The sequence below is a fragment of the Pleurodeles waltl genome, chromosome 1_2 (genome assembly GCF_031143425.1).
Source record: "Pleurodeles waltl isolate 20211129_DDA chromosome 1_2, aPleWal1.hap1.20221129, whole genome shotgun sequence".
Classification (NCBI taxonomy): Eukaryota; Metazoa; Chordata; class Amphibia; order Caudata; family Salamandridae; genus Pleurodeles; species Pleurodeles waltl.
Genome location: NC_090437.1, coordinates 1,298,145,483 through 1,298,169,137, shown reverse-complemented (window position 1 = coordinate 1,298,169,137; position 23,655 = coordinate 1,298,145,483). Strand labels below are relative to the sequence as shown.

Here is a 23,655-nt window from a genome sequence, read left to right as displayed (position 1 = left end):
CAATGTCTTACTCACGGTTTTTGGCGTTTCCTCGGGATCGATCTCCTCAGAGTCCGACTCCTGGGTGGAGAATGTTTCTTCCTCCTCCTCGAAACGCTCTTGTCCTGTCGGCGCACACGCCATTTGCAGTCTTCTTGCTCTTCGGTCCCTGAGTGTCTTCCTGGACCGAAACGCTCGACAGGCCTCACAAGTATCCTCCTTGTGTTCTGGTGACAAACAAGTTACAGACCAGATGTTGATCTGTATATGGATACTTGTTATGGCATTTTGGACAGAAGCGGAATGGGGTCCGTTCCATCAGCCTTGAATTGACACGTGGCCGGGCCGACCAGGCCCCGACGGGGATGGAAGAAAACCCCAAAGGGCCACCGGAGCTCTTCTTAATTCGGTGTCGATCTGTTGTAACTAACCCGATACCGAACGCAAACAATACAGACGATTTTTCTGAGATTCTAACTAACTTTCCGACCCGAAACACGGAGCGAAAAGGAACACGTCCGAACCCGATGGCGGAAAAAAAACAATCTAAGATGGAGTCGACGCCCATGCGCAATGGAGTCGAAATGGGAGGAGTCCCTCCGTCTTGTGACTCGAAAAAAAGACTTCTTCGAAGAAAAACAACTTGTAACACTCCGAGCCCAACACCAGATGGCGGGATGTGCACAGCATGTGTATCTGCAGCTACACATGCCATCGAACATATATAGGCCAATCCATCTTGCTATAGTCTGTTTGGACACCGCGTGCCCCTTTCTTGTTCCGCCAAATGCTACTAATAATTGATCAGACTACCTCCACCACTATGGTCCCTGAATGTTGTGTTGATGCAGCTCATGAAAGCTCCTTTTGAGCCGATCCACAAAGCTGATCTAAAATTCATTTCATGGAAAACAGCGTTACTGCTAGCTCTTACTTCAGCCAAAAGAGTCAGCGACATACAGGCTTTCACTGTCAAACAGCCTTTCCTCCAATTCACAAACTCAGGTGTGATCCTGCGAACAAATCCTAAATTCATCCCGAAAGTTCCCTCAACGTTTCACTTGAATGAACCAGTCATCTTAAAAACCTTTTTTCCAAATCCACAAACAGTAGCCGAAAAAACATTACATTCCCTTGATATAAAAAGATGTTTAAAGTTTTATCTACAGAAAACTCAACCCATCCGCCAGTCTGATCAATTATTAGTAGCATTTGGCGGAACAAGAAAGGGGCACGCAGTGTCCAAACAGACTATAGCAAGATGGATTGGCCTGGCAATTCAATTCTGCCATTCAAAAGCAGGAAAACCGCTCCACACCAAGGTGAGAGCCCACTCTACAAGATCGGTAGCCACTTCAGCTGCACTCTTTGCAGGTGTACCACTACATAGCATCTGTAGAGCAGCAACATGGTCCACCCAGCATACATTTACGAGGCATTACTGTCTCGAGGAAACTAACAACGTCGATACAGCAGTGGGACAGGCAGTGCTGAGGCATCTATTTCATTAAGGTGAGCCTCTTACACATCCCACCACCACACTCTAGTTATGTTCGAATATTGGTTCTTAGTCTCGTTAATATCTAATTCTATATCACAGTGTGTTTTACTCTAATTATGTGCTTCAGATTATTCGCTTTGTTATATTGTGTTAACAGGTCATAGACTTCAAAATAATAACAAAACAGATTGTGTCAGGACTTTCTGCCACACAGCTTTTTATTGCTCTTCTATTCAGAGATATATATATATATATATATATATATATATATATATATATATATATATATAGATATATATATATATATATATATATGTTTACATGGATGTATAAAGCTGAACTAATGTGAGTCACACTTATAAAATTACGATAAAATTACAGTCAATGTAATTTACTAATTAAGAAGACATTACTGCTCGTTATTCTGATTCAAGCATGTGAATCTATAAAAGATCCAATACTGGAGAAGAAAATTAGTTACTTACCTGTAACTGCAGTTCTCCAGTATTGGTATCTTTCATAGATTCACATGCGACCCACCCACCTCCCCTCAGAGGCTCCCCTATTATACAGATATTAAAACGTCACACCTACTAGAAAATCTGAGGGAATTCAGCCTCTGTTGGGAGTGTTTGGGAGGGGCTGAATCCTGATTGGTTGATATAGAAGTTTGGGTCTTTTCACAAAACAAAGTGGATAGACTGTAAAATACCCTATGAGGCCTACTGGTTTTACTTTTACTGACTTACTGCTTTATGTATTTAAATTTACCGTGAGGCTCCCACCTTGACGACGGGGATGATTCAAGCATGTGAATCTATGAAAGATCCAATACTGGAGAACTTCTGCTCTTGCAGATATGTCCTCACGTAAAATTTAATGCACCCTGCTTTAGGGTTGTAAGGCCTGTTAGAGGGGTGACTTACATATATGGCATGCAGTGTTGGGGGACATGGCACACAGGTTGTGTGCCATGCTGTCTGCACTTTTAGCTGCACCAAAACACGCAGCCTACAATGGCAGTCTGCATGTGCTAGATGAGGGGGGGACCGGAGGGAGGCACAGTACATGCCTCAACCTTTGGGTAACCTCTTTGGGACCCATGCCCTGGGTTCCATTTACATGGGGGATTGCCAAATGGATAACAATTGCTCAGTTTAGTGAGAGATCTGGCACTGAGGACCTGTACAGAGAGAACACAGTGCACTTTAGGTCAAAACTGTTTCAATTACCAGGCAAAACGTGTTTGTTTTTTTGTTTGTCTTTTTTTAAACATTCCCTACACTGGCCTTGTTTTAACATTATTCACATTATGGAGTTTGCTTACTAAAGTGACGCACATAACATTAAAGAAAACAGATGTCTCAGAGTGGGACTCAAATTACACAATAGGAGGGAGACAACTTTACTAAATTAATCCATGAAATGATCCGAAGAGCTTCTCCTCTGAAGCCCTTTCCTTCCCTCTGCATTTTGTAATTCGTTTTATGGGTAACATTTTAGTATATGTGAAATCAGTAGCATTCAGTCCATGTGTACAGTGCAATAAAGAAAAAATGAGGGTGTGAGAAGCATAAATAGTCTATCGATTTTAGATTGCAATTATCAGAGGTATGGAATTTAATAAAATATCTACTTGTCCATGGGATAGATGGCTTCTTAAATCCACTTGTCCTCTTAAAAAAAAAAAAATCTACTTGTCCCTTTAGTGCCATGTAGTGCAGCAACAGATTATGGCAGCAATCTCAAAATGTAAGAGGTCAGGTAATAGCCTCTCTGATTATGTCAGGGCTACTACTATAGTAGGGCCTGAATACTTGCAATTTCAATACTACAGCAATTTCCCCTTTGCCACCTTTCCGCAGATCTACATACTGGGGCTGGAGGAAGCAGTAAACAATAGTTCCAGGGCTGGAATGCTTTGAGTCTGCAAACCTACTAACTTGCATGTTTTAAGAATGGTCACCAGCTCTTCTTTAATCTTTTCCCATAATGAGAAAGGTTGGAAATTACTACTGACAATGGCAGAAGTAGATGTTCAAGGGTTGGGGGGAAAAAAATTGGTTGGAGGGAAAGCAAACTTGTAAACGCTCAATAGATTTTCATATTGGCAAATCTACACATACATATTTGCTTGTGCTAAAATACAGTTCACAAATATTTTCTAGGAATACGGTTTCTTGGTCTACTTCTGTAAGTTCTTGTGAATTCATGAAAGCCACTAATTCAAAGACATACCATGGGTGCACTTTTGTGACTTTCTCTAAGAATTGGGTCCCCAAGTAATGTAGCGTTAAAGACATTTTGTTTTTATAAACTTTTATTTCTCTATCGACTGGCTTTACTGAGTGTTCACATTCTGCTCTTCCACAAGCAGCATACTAACACTAACACAAATTAGTTTTGTTCAGTGCCAGGAACTACTGCGGCAATCAGTGGCATAATTAAACTGGAGGGGTTCCCCTGCAAAGAACATAGAAGGCCCCCCTCGAGATTCACTCAGGGCAGGTGCTGTGCTGAGGGTGGCCCCCAAGGGCCTTTGTTAAGCTGGTGCTTTTTTGAGACCAAAACCTCTTTGCCAGTGTTTGTTATAACGGTGAGTGCCTGGCAGCTCCAACAATAAAGTGTTACATAAGCCACGCCAAAACAAGACACGCATTGACAAAGCCAAAAGACTGTAAAAAAATGTCAGATCGGTTGGCTTTGCGAGTTGTTGTTTATTTTCATGCTTCCATTAGTCTTGCTGAAAATGGCTGCAATGATTTTCCATTAGGAATATTTTTGGGAAGTACGTGCATGCATCAACAAACGTTTTTATTTTTTTCTATTTGCATTTTTTTCATAACATTTTATTTTGGAAGCAAATAATTTTCACTCTTGCTTACAACCTTCAGCAAACATTTGCATCTTATCAGAGAGCACTCTGTAAGCATTATAGTTACCATCATATTGTTAAACTTTTCAAACGTGTGTACATAACATAGGGACTCATTACCCCAACGGCAGACAGTTCCTTTCTCTCTAAACTGGGTTTGTGCTGAAAGGGGGAGGGGGGGGAAGAGACAGGAAATCGGGCAAACTTGCCTTTGGGGAAAAAAAAAAATGAACTAGTTGTCATTGTCCCCAAACAATATGTCCCACACGTCGGGCGATAGGAATTCCACATCCCTACATTATTTCATATTTTTATTCCAATTATGAAAATTACAACTTTGTAACTATACATTTAATTACGATCAAGATTTTTTTTTTTTAAATTTTAAATATTTTCTTAACCTTGTAATGTTTATGTATTCAGAATTATTTAAAAAAATAAAATAAAAGAATGCCCAAAACTCCAAGGAATGTGGTCTCATCCCTGAGGCAGAATCCACATGCAATGTACTACAAATGGTGAGCATTCCAATCTGCCAGCAAACATTCACCATGTTTGAGCACACCAGATAAGATAGTAACAAGCCAGGCAGATGGCAAACATAAAAGGCTATGATACATTTTAAAATGCTGGATGATGCACCTTTAATAACATACTAATGAAACAGACCCAGAAGACACGATTGATTAAAAACCATGCTCTGAGAACACAAAAATAGTCATGTGTGCATTAATCTATGTTGGACTAAAACTACAATGAATGAGAAACGGCCATGAATGTTTGTGCACTATTGTTAAAACACCCCTATTGTTGCAATAGCATTATTCAAACACTGACATCCTCTGCCTTTTCATGTTTTCACATAACCTAGACCTGAACTTCCATTACAACCTACATCCAAGTTACTAAAGGAAAATGTAGCATATTGCTGGTTGTCCATTATGTCCTAGTTATGGGAACATGCTTATGTTTCCCAAATGCTCCTGCTTAACTTGGCAAACATATTATTGGATTCTCTAGGTTATACCAGTACCGGAGTACGTAGATCAGTATGTAGTTACTGTACTATAAAATAAAAAATAAACTAAGTGCATCTGTGAAAATCATTTTGTACTTTTTAATGGTCCTAAGGGAAAACAGAGTAAAATATGTGCTCTACAAATATGCTTATGAATGTCGCTTATGAAAGTAATATTCTATCAAGGTAAGGTTTCATAATTGTAAATTAATTTTCATCTGGTGGAGCCAAAGGCTTCAGGTTCTCCAAACGAGTAATGGCTGGCAGAGACAAACACCTGGTTAAATGTTATCAAGGGTATGGGAGACAGATTTAGGAAGTGAATGTATTCTGCCTGTTGAGAAATGTCTGACATTTCAGGATTCTGACAAGTATTCAAACACTGATGGTAGGGAGAGGACATAGGTCTCTTTTCTAGTTAGTGGTAAATTGTAGTCTCTTGTATTTTTTAAGTTCTAGCACAGGGTCTAACTGAGCTCATTAGGAGCAGTTGCATAAGAACCAAAAATTTGCTTAGAAGCCCGTGCCAGCTCGTTCTTCCAAAATATTAGAACTTCTCTCCCTGTAAGGGTAGCAAGTGTCCATGTTACTGTTTTCAAACATGCAAAAGAAAAAAAAGCACCAAGTGTCCACACTTCATAGCCTCCGACTACAATGGTATCATTTTTAACAGGTGAATAGTTTTCAGCTAAGATCATTAGGTCTCTCTTAGATTAAATAAATGAAAACAAGAGAAATAAAGTGCAAGGAAAAGGGGAAGGGACATTTGTAGCTCAGTATTCAGGAATAATTTCTGGTTCAGGTAAATAAAACTTCAGAACTTGTGGTGATGTCGGTCTTGGACAGAGCTGGTTCTCAGATTTATTTTTCGCTTGCACATTTTACACGTTATACATGTTAGCTACACTGAGCTTTAGCAGTATTTTTTTTAAGTACAAGCTTGCAGGATATTCTGAGAAGGCAGGGTAAATGACGTTTGTTTCTACTTAGCTTCCATAACACATTATCAGGAACTCGCTGGCCAAGACTAGATACAGAACAAGATACTATGGGTTATGTGCTGCCGGTTTAGGTGACAGCCTCTAATACCTAAACAACACAACACGTCAGAGCTGCATCTGAACAGTGCAGTTTTATTATATATGCAATGCACTGCCCAGAAGGATCAGAGGGGCATTCCAGCCGTGACTATCTTGGGACTACTGTGCTCGAACATTCTGCTCTGCTGGCTCTGATCTACCGGTCTCCTGACGAGGATTGCCATTCACCAAGCAAGCAGATTCCTGACTCAATTTTCGGGTATGAGGCTAAGACTAATTCCTTGGATTTGGCAGGCAGAAGGGTACAGCCAAATATGTTCTCTTTAGGGTATTGGGCAGAGTATAAATATCTAGGGTTTCTAGAATAAGGTAACAACAGTGGGACTGTTCATTGTTTTCACTCTGTATGAAGATGCAATAAAAATGTAATGTTTACATGGGATTCCACATTGAATGTAGAACCTGGGGCAGTTAAAGGATCGCACTTGCAACAAGTGACTACTGGAGCACGCTTACAATGAAGCCTTTGGTGTGTGATAACATGGACCCACGTCAGGAACTGTCTTTGCTCGCTTTATTAGGGCCACACTCAGGGAACTGAGGCATTTATATGTGTATCTGAGAAGTTATGGCTGTGCACGCTTGTAGTGCTGGGGACGCCCATATTGGAAACACATTTACTATGACTAAGAAGCTTGCAAAATGTAACACTGCTTTAGCAGTCATTGAGAGCAGTGGACTGCAACATATAACAAAAGCCAGGATTTAAATGAAAAGCCATACTAATGTTGCATGCAACTAGCTGTGAGGAATCCCAAAGCAAAGTTTTTAAGTCATAATGTTTTCGCATGTGTCAGTCGCGTCGAACAACTCATAAGTGGCAGGCAGCAATTCTCTACGGGGAGTGCACATGACAGCCAACCATTATCTTAGTCAATTGAGGAAAATTTACATGAGTGCCAACTGTAATGCCACACGTAAAAGCACTTTGTATGCTCAAGCACTGAGGAGCCCCTTTGTTTGAAGATAGAAAAAGGACTACATGAGCATTATTAGAAAAAGGAAAAAGGGACAAAATCTACAAGCCAACAAGGGAAATTAAAGGAAGACCAAGAAAAGGGAAAAAAAAAAAAAAAACTCAACTACAATAGTGCACAAGTAGCTGTTTTCCATACAATTCACCCTGAGCAACAGAAGAATATACAAACAAGACAACTGTGACAACTTGACTTGTATTCATTTGTTTAATTAATCAACAGTGACTACTTTATTTGCATTTGTTTGTGGTTTTAAAATTGCGTAGGGGTTATAAGCTATGTAGTCTTTATTTGCTCCACCTATGTTTTTACAGTATCCTGTTGTAGGAAAATGGTTCCCTGTTGCAGTTACCCCCCACTTTTTACCTGATATTGATGCTGACTTGACTGAGAAGGGTGCTGGGACCCTGCTAACCAGGCCCCAGCACCAGTGTTCTTTCACCTAAAATGTACCATTGTTTCCACAATTGGCACACCCCTGGCACACAGATAAGTCCCTTGTAAACGGTACCAGTGGTACCAAGGACTCTGTGACCAGGGAAGGTCCCTAAGGGCTGCAGCATATGTTGTGCCACCCTAAGGGACCCCTAACCTAACACATGCACATTGACATTGTAGATTGTGTGTGTTGGTGGGGAGAAAAGGGCAAAGTCGACATGGCATCCCCCTCAGGATGCCATGCCCACGAAATACGGCCTGTGGCATAGGTAAGTCACCCCCCTAGCAGGCCTTACGGCCCTAAGGCAGGGTGCACTATACCACAGGTGAGGGCATAGCTGCATGAGCAATATGCCCCTACAGTATCTAAGTCTATTCTTAGACATTGTAAGTTCAGTGTGGCCATATTAAGTGTATGGTCTGGGAGTTTGTCAAAAACGAACTCCACAGCTCCATAATGGCTACACTGAATACTGGGAAGTTTGGTATCAAACTTCTCAGAATAATAAACCCACACTGATGCAAGTGTTGGATTTATTAAAAAAATGCATACAGAGGGCATATTAGAGATGCCCCCTGTATTTTATCCAATCCTTCAGTGCAGGATTGACTGGTCTGTGCCAGCCTGCTGCTGAGAGATGAGTTTCTGCCCCCCTGGGGTGAGAGCCTTTGTGCTCTGAGGACAGAAACAAAGCCTGCACTGGGTGGAAGTGCTTAACTCCTCCCCCCTGCAGGAACTGTAACACCTAGCAGTGAGCCTCAAAGGCTCCGGCTTCGTGTTACAATGCCCCAGGGCACTCCAGCTAGTGGAGATGCCCGCCCCCTGGGCACAGCCCCCACTTTTAGCGGCAAGTCCAGGGGAGATAATGAGAAAAACAAGGAGGAGTCACCCACCAGTCAGGACTGCCCCTAAGGTGCCCTGAGCTGAGGTGACCCCTGCCTTTAGAAATCCTCCATCTTGGTTTTGGAGGATTCCCCCAATAGGAATAGGGATGTGACCCCCCCCCCCATCCTTCAGGGAGGAGGCACAAGGAGGGTGTAGCCACCCTCAAGGACAGTAGCCATTGGCCACTGCCCCTCGCACCTAAACACACCCCTAAATTGAGTATTTAGGGGCACCCCAGAACCCAAGAAACCACATTCCTGCAAACTGAAGAAAAAAAGGACTGCTGACCTACAAGCCTGCAGAGGAGGAGGGAGACGATAACTGCTTTGGCCCCAGCCCTACCAGCCTGTCTCCAACTTTGAAAACCTGCAACCAGTGACGCATTCGACAGGGACCTGCGAACTCTGAAGCCTCAGAGGACTGCCCTGGACTAAAGGACCAAGAAACACCTGTGAGCAGCGGCCCTGCTCAAAACCAGCTACTTCTTTGCAACAAAGAAGCAACCTTCAAAGACTGCACGTGTCCCACCGGAAGCGTGAGACTCCACACACTGCACCCGACGTCCCCGGCTCGAGATCCAGAGAACAGACACCACAGGGAGGACTCCCCGGCAACTGCGAGCCCGTGAGAAACCAGAGACAACCCCTCTGTGCCCCCACAGCGACTGCAGAGAGAATCCAGAGGCTCCCCCTAACCACGACTGCCTGTAACAAGGGACCAGACGCCTAGAACCAGCACTGCACCCGCAGCCCCCAGGGCCTGAAGGAACAGAACCTCAGCGCAGGAGTGACCCCCAGGCGACCCTCTGCCTTGCCCGGGTGGTGGCCATCCAGAGAAGCCCCCCCTGTGCCTGCCTGCACTGCTAGAGTGACCCCCGGGTCCCTCCATAGTTTTCAACCTGAAATCCTATGCCTGCTTTGCACACTGCACCCGGCCTCCCCTGTGCCGCTGAGGGCGTGTTTAGTTTGCCTACTTGTGTTCACCCCCCCATTGCTCTACAAAACCCCCCTGGTCTGCCCCCGAGAACGCAAGTACTTACCTGCTGGCAGACTCTAACCGGAGCACCCCTGTTCCTCCTGTATACCAGCCCAACTACTAGTGCTAGGCTGACCAGTTTCTGCCAGCCTGCCACATCCAGATGGGTTTCTGGCCACATGGGGTGAGTGCCTATCTGCATTGTGGCCAGGAACAAAGCCTGCGCTGGGTGGAGGTGCTGCTCACCTCCCCCTGCAGGAACTAACACCTGGCGGTGAGCCTCAAAGGCTCAAGCCTGGTGTTACAGCGTCCTAAGGCACTCCAGCTAGTGGAGATGCCTGACCCCCGGACACAGCCCCCACTTTTGGCTGCAATTCTGGAGGAGATAATGAGAAAAACAAGGAGTCGTCACCCTCCAGCCAGGACAGCCCCTAAGGTGTTGTGAGCCGAGGCGACCCCTGCCTTAGGAAATCCTCCATTTTGCTTTGGAGGATTCCCCCCTATAGGATTAGGGATGTGCCTCCCTCCCCACAGGGAGGAGGGACAAAGAAGGTGTAGCCATTGGCTACTGCCCTCCCTCCCCAAAAGACCAAAACACACCCCGAAATTGAGTATTTAGGGGCTACCCTGAACCCAGGAAACCAGATTCCTGACGACCTACAAGGACCATTGACCTGAAAGCCCAATAGGTCAGTTTGCAGGTATGTACATTAAATGAAAGGTACTTTGCATAGTTAAGTTCAGTACTTTGAATCATAGACAATACATACAGTTTTCTTTAAAATGGCAAAAAGCTATTTTAAAAGTGGACACAGTGCAATTTTCAACGGTTCCTGGAGGAGGAAAAATACAGTACAGATTTGGAGGTAAGTAATCAACTTAAGAGTCCGGGGCATAGCAAGCCCACCGCTGGGGGTTCAAGATAACCCCAAACACCCAGCACCAGCAACACAGGGACGGTTAGGTGCACAAGTCAAACAGGAACCAAAATAACATGGGCCCCTATGGAGACGGGGGGGGGGGGTCCTCCAGTTCCGGTCTGCTTGCAGGTAAATACCCGTGTTGCAGGAGGGCAGACCAGGGGTCTTTAGAGGAACACTGGCATACAGGTGAGGCACAGGGGGCTTATCGGGCAAGCCACCCACTAGACAGGGAGGAGGGCCGCCTGCTGGTCACTCCTGCACCAGTGGTCAGTTTCTCCAGAGTCTGGGGGCTGCGGGTGCAGGGATTCTCCAGGCGTCAGATAACTTCATCCCGGGCAGTAGCAGTCGGGGGGGTCCTCTGGATTCCATCTGCAGGCATCGCGGATGGGTGGAGAGGTCAGCTCAGGGTGGACACTTGGTCGGAATCGCCTGGGGGTCCTCTCAGGCTGGCTGGGTCTTCTGGACACGGGCCAGGGGCATCGGGTGCAGAGTAGTTTTGGCTCAAGCGTCTGGAATGAGGTGGGAGTCCCTTCAAAAGTGGTTTCTTTTTCTTCTTCTTGGACAGGTTTGTTGTCCACAAGAGTTTCTTGGTCCTCGGTGATGCAGGCAGTCTCCTGGAGGATTTTCAGAGTTTGCGGGTCCTGCAGAACAGGTTGCTTCTTCTTTTGAAGCTTTGTGAAGCAGGAGACAGGCAGATAGGGCTGGGGCTAAGTCAGTGGTTGTCTACTCCTCTTCTGTGCGGGGCTTTCAACTCATCAGTCCTTTTGAGGTTGTCAGGAATCTGAAGAGTTGGGTTCAGGGTTGCCCCTAAATACTGAATTTAGGGGTGTGTTAGGGTCAGGCCAATGGCTACTGTCCCTGAGAGTGGCTACACCCTCCTTGTGTCCACTTCCTCTGGGGAGGGGGCACATCCATAACCCTATTGGTCCTACTCCTCCTAAGCAAGATGGAGGATTTCTCAAGGAGGGGGGTCACTTCACCCCTTGACACCTCAGGCGTGGTCCTGGCTGACTCCTTGTTTTTCTCATTATTCCTCTGGACTTGCCTCCAAAAGTGGGGGTCTTGTCTGGGAGGCGGGCATCTCCACTAGCTGGAGTGCCTTGGGGCGCTTTAACAGGCTTGAGCCTTTGAGGATCACCGCCAGGTGTTACAGTTCCTGCAGGGGAAGGCGAGAAGCACCTCCACCCAGGACAGGCTTTGTTTCTGACCACAGAGTGCACAAATGCACTCACCCCATGTGGTCAGAAACTTGTATGGAAGTTGCAGGCTGGCATAGTCCAGTCAGTCTTACACTACCAGGCTGGCAGACCTACAGGAGAGGCATCTCTAAGATGCCCTCTGTGTGCATTTTTCCAATAAATCCCACACTGGAATCAGTGTGGGTTTATTGTGCTGAGAAGTGCTCGATGACAAACTTCCCAGTGTTCAGTGTAGCCATCATGGTGCTGTGGAGTTCGTAATGACGAACTCCCAGACCATATACTCAGTATGGCTTCTCTGCACTTACAATGTCTAAGAATTGGTGTAGACACTGTAGAGGCATAGTGCTCATGCAGCTATGCCCTCACCTGTGGTATAGTGCACCCTGCCTTAGGGCTGTAAGGCCTGCTAGAGGGGTGACTTACCTATGCCAAAGGCAGTGGTTTCAAGGCATGGCACCCTGAGGGGAGTGCCATGTCGACTTAGTCTTTTCTCCCCACTAGCACACACCAGCTGTAAGGCAGTGTGCATGTACTTTGCCAATTGGATAACAAAGGTACAGTTTTTGGGAAAGAACACTGATGCTGGGGCATGGTTAGCAGGGTCCCAGCACACTTTAAATCATAAGTGGCATCAACACCAGGCAAAAAGTGAGGTGGTAACCATGCCAACGGTGGCATTTTCCAACAGGTCTGTCCTGTCTACAAAGGGATATCCCAAGAAGGGCTCCTGACAATCACAGTTGTGGGGGCGATTGGCCAGTTGGAGGATGGCTGCAGCATTTTCTGTCCGTTTGGCGAGGAGATGTCACCGATCGCTGGGTCCTGAACATTGGAGAGAACGTCTACACCATAGAGTTCGATCTTGTTCCTCCGGCTACTGGGGTTCGTCCCACGCCCTTGCCTGTACACTGCAGCAGGAGGGCGGCCTTGCTGGACGGGGTTCAGGACTTGCTGTTGAAAGGGCCATCTCCAGGGTGCCTCTGGGAGAACACAGACAAGGTGCTTATTCCATCCTGTTGCGAAGGCGTCTGGGGGTTTTGTTTCTGTCTTGAATCTCAGGTGGGTGGCTTCCTGGATCAAGGCTGTGCACTTCATGATGTTGACCATGCAAGCAATTATTCCTCTGATTGGCCCAGGGTATTTTTTGGGGTCTCTGGATCTGCAGGATGCATGCCTCCAAGTTCCTGTCGGAGTCCTTTCGAAAGTTCCTACACTTTCCATTTGTGTGTCCGTCCCTCAGCCTAAAATCCTCTCCCAGGGTTTTCACGAAAGTGCTGGCGCAGCTGATGGCTCTTCTACATGCAGAAGGGGTGTTCGTGCATCCTTACCTGGATGATCTTTTGGTTCAGGCTCCCGTCAAAGATCAATTGCGGGTTCATGTGGCACGTGTCTTGCAGGTCCTCCAGGGTCATGGATTTTTGATAAACTGGGGAAAGTCAGATTTAGAATATTCCCAGGACCTGGTGTTCATCGGGGCTCTGTTTCCGAGACTGCTGGGTTTGGTGACTATCAGAAAGCAGGTTGGTGGGCCTTCAGGAGCAAGCAGGCGCTGTACGTAGTAAGTGGCTCCCAGAGCTCTCCAGTGGTTGCGGCTCCAAGGTCACTTGGCTTCGGTGATATTTCTGGCCCCTTGGGCCAGATTTCATCTCTTTTGTATGGTCAACTGGATTCTCTCCCGTTGGTCTCCGGATCCTTGCAATCTTCAGACAAGGATTCCTGAGTCGGGGTCCATTCGCAGGGAGTTTGATTGGTGGCTGGTGCCGGCTCAACTCCGGAGAACGGTGCCTTTGTCTCCTTCAGTGCCTTTGGTGACGACGACCGATGCCAGCCTCTCAGGGTGGGGAGCGTGGATGGGTTTGGAGCAAGTTCAGGGGTTTTGGTCTCTCCGAGAGTCAGGGAGGTCCATGAATTGGAGGGAGTTGAAAGCGGTTCTTCTGGCTCTGGTGCATGTTCAGGGGCTCCTGCAGGGGGAAGCGGTGCTGGTCCAGACAGACAACTTGGTGGTACATCAACAGACAGGGGGAACCATGTCCAGATCTCAATCTGATTGCACGCAATATTTTCTTCTGGGCTCAGGATTATGTTGTGTCTCATCGGGCCACCTACATTCAGGGGGTGGAAAATGTTTGAGCAGATCTGATGAGCAGGGTCACTCCTTCCTCCCAGGATTTTTCCCTCCGGTTGTCTCTGTTCCATTGTCTTGTGAGGAGGTGGGGGCGTCCGGTTGTGGATTTGTTTGCCTCCCCAGAGAATGCGGAGGTGAGGCGGTTCTGCTCCAGGTTTCGGTGTCCTCAGGTTTGGGCAGTGGACGGACTAGGCGACAGGGTCTTCTTTATGCGCTCCCCTTTTCATTTACTCTGCTCCTTTCTGGTACGGGTCCAGAGGGTGGGGACTCAGGTAATTCTCATCGCACCCAGTTGGCCTTGTGCAAATTGGTTTCCTTTGCTTCAGATATTGGCCTCTGCGCCAGAGCGCATTTTTCCTCTCCATCCCTCTTCTCGGATATTTCCTTGCCTCTCCTGGAGGTCCTTGCTGACGCTGCACTAGACAGCTTGGAGATTGAACAGTGGTTTGGAGTTTGACGAGGCCAAGGATTCCTGACCCTTTACCTGTGACCTTGCAGGCCGCAAGACACGTCCACTTTGCATTCCTATGTCATCAGTGGAAGGTTTTTTTCAATTGGTGTTTACGACAGTAAATTGACCTTACTGTGGACTCTCTTTGTAGTGATGCAGTTTTTGCAGGGTGGGGCCTGCATGGTGCTGTCTGTGGCTACTTTAAGGATGCAATGGATGGCAATCCAGGCCTTTTGGTGCCCTTGGCAGAATTTGAAAGATGATGGAAATTTGATGCCAACATTTTTTTCAAGGCCTTCTGAACTTATTTCCTAGGCCGGTGCATTTTTTTTCCTAGCTGGAGTCTCCAGTTGGCGTTGGATGTCTTGACAGAACCGCCCTTTGAACCTCTGGAAGACACTGATTTCACTTTAAAAACGTGTTTCTTGGTTGCTATTACATGTGCCAGGCGTTTGAGAGAGTTGGGTGCTTTGTCCAGCTCTTTCCCTTTTTCCAAGATTTTTCTACACCGGGTTGTTCCAGTTCCCTCTTTTGTCCCGAAGGTGAATGCTGCTTTTCATGCCCACCAAAAGGTGGTTATCCCGGCCTTTTGTTCGAACCTTCCTCTGAGGAGGTCAGGTTGCATGCATTGGATGAATGTGGAACATGAAGGTGGTTGCTGCCTTTCGGAAACTGATTCCCCGGAATGGGGAGAAGCTGTCTAACGCTTCCTTGAGTCGCTGGATTCGATCTATGGTATTGTTGGCCTATGCTTTGAAAGGGGTAGTGCATCCCCCGGGAATTCAGGGTCGTTCCAATTAGGGTATGGCGGCTGAGTTGCAGGGTGCTTCGGTGATGATTTGTAGGGCATCTACTTGGGCCACTCTCTCCACTTTTGTTCGCTGTAGGAAGTTGGCTCTGTATGTACTATTTCAAAGTAAGAAATAGCATGCACAGAGACCAAGGGTTCCCCTTAGAGGTTAGATAGTGGCAAAAAGAGCTAATTCTAATGCTCTATTTTGTGGTAGTGTGGTCAAGCAGTAGGCTTATCAGAGGGTAGTGTTAAGCATTTGTTGTACACACACACAGACAATTCCAGGCCAATAGGTATTTATATAGAAAAATATCTTCTTAGTTTATTTTAAGAACCACAGGTTCAAGATTTACATACAATACTTTAAATGAAAGGTATTTCACTCAGGTATCTTAGGAACTTTGAATCATCAAAATAGCATGTACAGTTTTGGCAAAAATGGCAATAAGCTATTTTAAAATTGGACAGTGCAAAAATCAACAGTTCCTGGGGGAGGTATTTGTTAGGTTCACAGGCAAGTAAAGCACTTACAGGGTTCAAAGTTGGGTCCAAGGTAGCCCACCGTTGGGGGGTTCAGGGCAACCCCAAAGTTACCACACCAGCAGCTCTGGGCCGGTCAGGTGCAGAGGTCAAAGTGGTGCCCAAAACACATAGGCTTCAATGGAGATAGGGGTGCCCCGGTTCCAGTCTGCCAGCAGGTAAGTACCCGCGACTTCGGAGGGCAGACCAGGGGGGTTTTGTAGGGCACGGGGGGGGGGGCACAAGTCAGCACAGAAAGTACACCTTCAGCGGCACTGGGGCGGCCGGGTGCAGAGTGCAAATAGGCGTCGGGTTTGCAATAGGCTTCAATGGGAAAGAGACCCAGGGGTCTCTTCAGCGATGCAGGCAGGCAGGGGGGGGTGGGGGGAGGGGCTCCTCTGGGTAGCCACCACCTGGGCAAGGGATAGGGCCAACTAGGGGTCGCTCCTGCACTGGAGGTCGGATCCTTCAGGTCCTGGGGGCTGCGGGTGCAGTGTGTTTCCCAGGCGTCTGGTTCTTTGAAGCAGGCAGTCGCGGTCAGGGGGAGCCTCTGGATTCCCTCTGCAGGCGTCACTGTGGAGGCTCAGGGGGGTTAACTCTGAATACTCACGGGCTCGCAGTCGCCGGGGAGTCCTCCCTGTAGTGTTGTTTTTCCACAGGTCGAGCCAGGGGCGTCGGTGCAGAGTGGAAAGTCTCAAGTTTCCGGCGGGAAACGTGTAGTCTTTAAAAGTTGCTTATTTGTTGCAAAGCTGCAGTTTCTTTGGAACAGGGCCAATGTCCTCGGGAGTTCTTGGTCCTTTTAGATGCAGGGTAGTCCTCTGAGGCTTCAGAGGTCGCGGGACCCTGGGGGACGCGTCACTGTTGCAGTTTTTCTTGAAGTGGGGAGACAGGCCGGTAGGGCTGGGGCCAAAGCAGTTGGGGTCTCCGTCTTCTCTGCAGGGCTTCATGTCAGCAGTCGTTCGTCTTCAGGTTGCAGGAATCTATCTTGCTTGGTTCTGGTGGCCCCTAAATACTCAATTTAGGTGTTTGTTTAGGTTTGGGAGGTTAGTAGCCAATGGCTGCTAGCCCCGAGGGTGGCTACACCCTCTTTGTGCCTCCTCCCTGAGGGGAGGGGTGGCACATCCCTATTCCTATTGGGGGAATCTTCCATCTGCAAGATGGAGGATTTCTAAAAGTCATTCACCTCAGCTCAAGACACCTTAGGGGTTGTCCTGTCTGGCCAGTGACGACTCCTTGTTTTTTTCATTTTCTCCTCCGGCCTTGCCGCCAAAAGTGGGGCCGTGGCCGGAGGGAGCGGGCATCTCCACTAGCTGGGATGCCCTGTGGTGCTGTAACAAAGGGGGTGAGCCTTTGAGAAGCACCTCCACCCAGTACAGGCTTTGTTCCTGGCCACAAAGTGACAAAGGCACTCTCCCCATGTGGCCAGCAACATGTCTGGTGTGTGGCAGGCTGGCAAAAACTAGTCAGCCACAAACGAAGTCGGGTATGTTTTCAGAGGGCATCTCTAAGGTGCCCTCTGGGTGTATTTCACAATAAAATGTACACTGGCATCAGTGTGCATTTATTGTGCTGAGAAGTTTGATACCAGTTTTTAGTGTAGCCATTATGGTGCTGTGGAGTTCGTGTATGACAGACTCCCAGACCATATACTCTTATGGCTACCCTGCACTTACAATGTCTAAGGTTTTGCTAACCTGTGGTGTAGTGCACCCTGCCTTAGGGCTGTAAGGCCTGCTAGAGGGGTGACTTATCTATGCCAGAGGCAGTGTGAGGTTGGCATGGCACCCTGAGGGGAGTGCCATGTTGACTTAGTCATTTTCTCCCCACCAGCACACACAAGCTGGCAAGTAGTGTGTCTGTGCTGAGTGAGGGGTCCCCCAGGGTGGCATAACATGCTGCAGCCCTTAGAGACCTTCCCTGGCAGCAGGGCCCTTGGTACCAGGGGTACCAGTTACAAGGGACTTACCTGGATGCCAGGGTGTGCCAATTGTGGAGACAAAGGTACAGGTTAGGGAAAGAACACTGGTGCTGGGGCCTGGTTAGCAGGCCTCAGGACACTTTAAAATCATAACTTGGCATCAGCAAAGGCAAAAGGTCTGGGGTAACCATGCCAAGGAGAAATTTCCTTACATTCGCCACTACAGAATTGCTGAATTGGGGTGTTTGGAGTCAGTTTTGGGACAGACGGTATTGTCCTCTATGACTGAATAGGGGTGTTTCTGCATTGCAAATCAGATGTTGGTCTCCTGATTTCTTGCTATGTCTCATTGGTTACTTAAGGAAGGGACGGGAGGTAATGCATCCATTACTTACCGTTAATGGCATTACTCCTAGTCCTACTCCCTCGCCTTACTTACAGTTCCCTCCCGCCCTCCCGGTACAGGACACTTGAGTTGCTTTTGGCTTGTTTCTGTACAGGAGGGGCCTGGGGCAGGGGGACACTTAAGAAGGGGATGGGAGGGATCTACGTGAGGCAAGGGGCCTCATTGGTTACTTAAGGAAGGTGAGGAAGTAGGACTAGGAGTAATGCCATTAACAGTAAATAATGAATGCATTATTTTAAAGAGAAAAAAAAAAAAAAAACTCGGCATCAGAGAAACTGTCCATGTTCAGAGATCCAGTTCATCATGTTCATGAATCAGAATATGCAAAGTATCACAAGAAAAAGCACTCAAGAACATTTTTTGAGGCTGGTAAACATAGAAACAGGAAACTACTTTCGAAAACAGACACCAAAGTTTCTGACGCCAGTTTAATCAATATGAAACTGCTCAGTGTTTCAGCAGCATGAACTCAAACTGAATACAGTGTAGTTACTAGACAGGCTGACATGCTTTAAAAACTTCCGACCACAATGACCTGGTGGAAACCTATACAGCTTTAGTAGTATGATTCATAGCTGTAAATTGTTTAATTGGGAAAAAAAAAAAAACAATGAATATCCATAATATTGGGAGGAGAGAAAAAAAAACAAAAAAAACAACTTACCTTAAAATGTTTTGAGTATATATTACACAGAGAACATGCATGAGGAAATATTCTTGGTATTGCAGCGCTGTAATCGTGTATCATAGATGTGGTGGGAGCCTCAATCTTCATCAGAGCATCTATTGTTGACGCATCTGCTTCCATATCAAGATGCTGAGAAGTAGATAATTGCTTCACATGTGTTAGTACAGGTCTCATCTCAATACATGGCGCATCAGGCTGGTTACTCAGGGATGACATAGTAACGTCTCTAAGAGGTTCCCCTGCCTTGCCTCCCAAAGGTGCAGCAATGTTGCTTTCCTGAGGTATGCTTGCACAGCCACCTAGGGATGCCCCAGCCTTGCCACCCGGGGGTGCCCTAGACTTGCCATCTAGGGGCACCTGACTATCTGCAGGCTTGCTAGTCCCAGTCATGCCATCAGGTGCCTCAGGCCCAGATGTGGTCTCTGTGGGTGCCACAGCCTTGGCCCTGGCCGCCGCCCCAGTGACAGCCTTGGGCCCGGCCGGTGAGGCAGTCACAGCCTTGGGGCCGGCCGGTGAGGCAGTCACAGCCTTGGGGCCGGCCGGTGAGGCAGTCACAGCCTTGGGGCCCGCCGGTGAGGCAGTCACAGCCTTGGGGCCGGCCGGTGAGGCAGTCACAGCCTTGGGGCCGGCCGGTGAGGCAGTCACAGCCTTGGGGCCCGCCGGTGAGGCAGTCACAGCCTTGGGGCCCGCCGGTGAGGCAGTCACAGCCTTGGGGCCCGCCGGTGAGGCAGTCACAGCCTTGGGGCCCGCCGGTGAGGCAGTCACAGCCTTGGGGCCCGCCGGTGAGGCAGTCACAGCCTTGGGGCCCGCCGGTGAGGCAGTCACAGCCTTGGGGCCCGCCGGTGAGGCAGTCACAGCCTTGGGGCCCGCCGGTGAGGCAGTCACAGCCTTGGGGCCCGCCGGTGAGGCAGTCACAGCCTTGGGGCCCGCCGGTGAGGCAGTCACAGCCTTGGGGCCCGCCGGTGAGGCAGTCACAGCCTTGGGGCCCGCCGCCGGCCCAGCCCCCGCCTTGGGACCCGCCCCCGCCTTGGGACCCGCCGCCGGCCCAGTCCCCGCCTTGGGACCCGCCCCCGCCTTGGGCCCAGCCCCCGCCTTGGGACCCGCCGCCGGCCCAGCCCCCGCCTTGGGACCCGCCGCCGGCCCAGCCCCCGCCTTGGGACCCGCCTTGGGCCCAGCCCCCGCCTTGGGACCCGCCGCCGGCCCAGCCCCCGCCTTGGGACCCGCCGCCGGCCCAGCCCCCGCCTTGGGACCCGCCGCCGGCCCAGCCCCCGCCTTGGGACCCGCCGCCGGCCCAGCCCCCGCCTTGGGACCCGCCGCCGGCCCAGCCCCCGCCTTGGGACCCGCCGCCGGCCCAGCCCCCGCCTTGGGACCCGCCGCCGGCCCAGCCCCCGCCTTGGGACTTGCCGCCACCCCCGCCTTGGGACCTGCCGCCACCCCCGCCTTGGGACCTGCCGCCACCCCCGCCTTGGGACCTGCCGCCACCCCCGCCTTGGGACCTGCCGCCACCTTGGGATCCGCTGCCGCCTTGGGACCCGCCGCCTGTGGACCCGCCTTGGGACCCGCCGCCTGTGGACCCGCCTTGGGACCCGCCGCCTGTGGACCCGCCTGTGGACCCGCCGCCTGTGGACCCGCCTTGGGACCCGCCGCCTGTGGACCCGCCTTGGGACCCGCCGCCTGTGGACCCGCCTTGGGACCCGCCTTGGGACCCGCCGCCTGTGGACCCGCCTTGGGACCCGCCGCCTGTGGACCCCCCTTGGGACCCGCCGCCTGTGGACCCCCCTTGGGACCCGCCGCCTGTGGACCCCCCTTGGGACCCGCCGCCTGTGGACCCCCCTTGGGACCCGCCGCCTGTGGACCCCCCTTGGGACCCGCCGCCACTCCCGCCTGTGCAGGATAAGGATTACCAGGGTGCAAACTTTGGGAATTATTGTTTTTACTGGAAGTATTTCTCACGGCCACGTCCTTAAATGAACTGGGAATATCTGTCCTGCCTGGCAGATCTATGGACATTTTTGTGGAATTTGACTCATGTTCATTTTGGACATTTTTAAAGGGCATATTAGGATCACCCAGTTGGTATCTACGCAGCTTACTTGTATATGCACCAGAGTATTGCTCAATACCTGCACTGTCTCTGCTACCCACATTCACACTAGACTGATCAACTTTACTGCTGTCCTCACTTATTCTCTTGTCTGAATCTTCATTGCATGTATATTTCTTAGAAAGTGTGTAATCATTCCACTTCTTCTGAAACTCATCAATGCATGGCGTTTTTCGACTACCATCGGAGTTTGAACTTGGCACTGGAGCATTAGCTTTGCGCAATCGAATATTCTTTAAAATCACTGGCATGTTCTCCGGAGTAAGCATTTCATCAGGGTAGCTGGCAAGCTCTTTTAGGTCTTCACTGCTTAATCCAAAGCTTGCCAGAATACTTGTAGCACTCTCCAATGAAAAATCGTCGTTTTTTACGGATGTGCTTGTCTGGCATTCCCAAGCACTTGGAGTAGATTTTGTTTCGAGTCCCACTTGATGAGAGTTTGGAAAATTCATGGGAGTTTTTTTAAACCTTTGATCACCAACATACTGAGACACTGGAGCTGGTACGACCGTATCAAGTGTGCTGTATTGTCCCACATTTCGACTGAACTCTGAGCCTGCATAATGAGACTGATGATATCTCTGACCACTACCCATTCTGTCTAGGACAGGCAAACCAGTTCCATCAATTGTCCCACGATCACTCCCTGCTCCCGACGATGCACCAAGAAAAGGAACAGCTGGGTTAATAGCTGGCTGGTTGATGTGAGATTGGTTTAAGCCATGCTGAATCCCTTCGTAACTGTTCATATCACGATGGCTCACAGCAGGATTTCCCATGTCATTGTGGCCCACACTACGCTGATTCAAAAGAGATGGGACTGAATCACGATGGCCAAGCTGTGGCGGGATCCTATCACGCTGGCTCATGAGAGGGGGCATCCTATCAGCTTGACCCATGAAAGAGTGAGGCCTTTCATGCTGGCCAATGACTGAGGATCCCATATCACGCTGGCCCATAAGGGGTGGGACCCTTTCATGTTGACCCATGAAATGAGGGCCCACATCACGCTGACCCATGAAAGAAGGGCCAATATCATGCCTGCCAAAGAATGATGAACCCATGTCACGTTGGTCCATGTTTGGATGACTCATATTGCGCTCATTCATAGGCGAGACCATTCTGTCCTGCTGATTCATACCCAACTGGTGCAAGCCGGCATGCACCCTGCCGGCCCGGTTCATGTCAAGCTGACTCATGCCAGGCTCCCTCATACTAAACTGGTTTGATCCAAACTCCCTGGTGCCATATTGGTTCATCTCTGGATTGTTTGTTGGTCTTAATCTTTGAGCTGAAAAATCACCTCGAGACATCTGATGTGCCATTGGAATGTTGAGCAAGAGAACATCTAATCAGTTGTTCTGTTTATACAACCAAAGCCAGCAAATGGGCAATGATGGATGCTGCAGAGTAAGAACTGAGGATGCACGTCTCAGTGGCCCATGGAATTCACAAACGGTGGACAGTTTTTCAACCCTGCAGATAAAAACAAACAGAACACAGAATGTCAACAGAATTGATACACAATATGAACTTTGACATATTAAAATTACTATACCAGCTAACTAAATATATTTCTTGCTGCACAATATTTTAACCCTACACCTCGAGTTTGACAGACCCACAATACTAAATTGTGACAGTAAACCGGTCACTCAACGGTGCCCAAACACATACTTTACCACCTTTCACAGGGGCTATTTCTCCCACTAAAGACAGAGCCTCTTTCAAGTCCATCCATTGCAGAACAAGATTAGTCACCAGCACCACTGAGGAGAACCCAAACATTTTATGGACTCTACTCCAGTAGCCTTGAATACCACAGCAATAAATTGCTTCTCCTACCTCCACTGTCTTACATGCTCAAAGTTAGAGCCATATTTTCCCTCAATGCCACACCAATCCCATAAGCTCAAACGCCCATGTATTTCAATTCTGTTCTTTATGGAGAGAACAAGAGGTGGGGAAACTGTAAAGGTAAGATAGGCAAACAAAGAAAGGAAAGGAAACAAAAAGAAAAATTCATACCTGGGCTTTTGCCACATAAATTGGTCAACCCTGCCACATAATTTTGTATTTTTGTGCCACTTAATTCCAGTAGCCCTGCATATAACTAAAGCACTTCTATTTACCCTTTTCCTCTAGCTGCAGCAACAAATGGAAATGTTGCCATTTAGCATCGTAATTTAATTCTGCCATGCTAATTCCAATAGAATACCAATTTCACCACCCCATCAGAGTTGCTGGCTGGCACAATTTGCCAAAAAAGACAAGACAGCTAGAGAGGAGAAATGAACTAGAAGGGTGTCACCTGTCAGTGTAATAAGGATGTTAAGTTGGCCTGAATCAAGGTCATAATTGTAATAAGGAGAGTTTATTAAAGCATATACAATTATCATATAAACCTGTATCCTAAATAATATTTTGGCATTAGACTAATGCTCAAAACAGCTCCTATATAGGGCACCATGACAAACATTTGTTAAAAGTAAAAAAAAAAAAAAAAAAAACATGGTCATGTAACCATATTGTTAGCCCTTTAGAGAGAATACCCCCATGAGGAAAGAACACGAGAAAGTAATGCAGTGTAACCATATACTTAGCCGCTAAAGGGCGTTTTTAGGGCTAGCAGCCTCTTGCAATGATATTACAAGCAAGGTTGTTAAAACAATGCTTCTCCTAGCTGGAAAATGAATGTTGTAGACATGAGAACGCTTAAGACACTGAATGGTGGGAGGGGTTATTTTGAGGTACCCACTAAACTAGTGTAGTGACCC

General features: G+C 48.3%; 1 protein-coding gene across 4 annotated transcripts in view; it reads right to left on the bottom strand.

Moving 5' to 3' along the window:
* LOC138250501 (uncharacterized) overlaps positions 1–23,655 on the bottom strand; it is a 328,067-nt gene that overhangs the window by 273,240 nt on the left and 31,172 nt on the right. For all 4 annotated transcript variants that reach the window (XM_069205460.1, XM_069205468.1, XM_069205442.1 and 1 more), the window contains exon 2: positions 18,751–22,354. In XM_069205460.1, coding sequence (XP_069061561.1) covers positions 18,751–22,203 — 3,453 coding nt within the window. In that variant the 5' untranslated portion in view covers positions 22,204–22,354. The remainder of the gene's footprint in view (positions 1–18,750; positions 22,355–23,655) is intronic.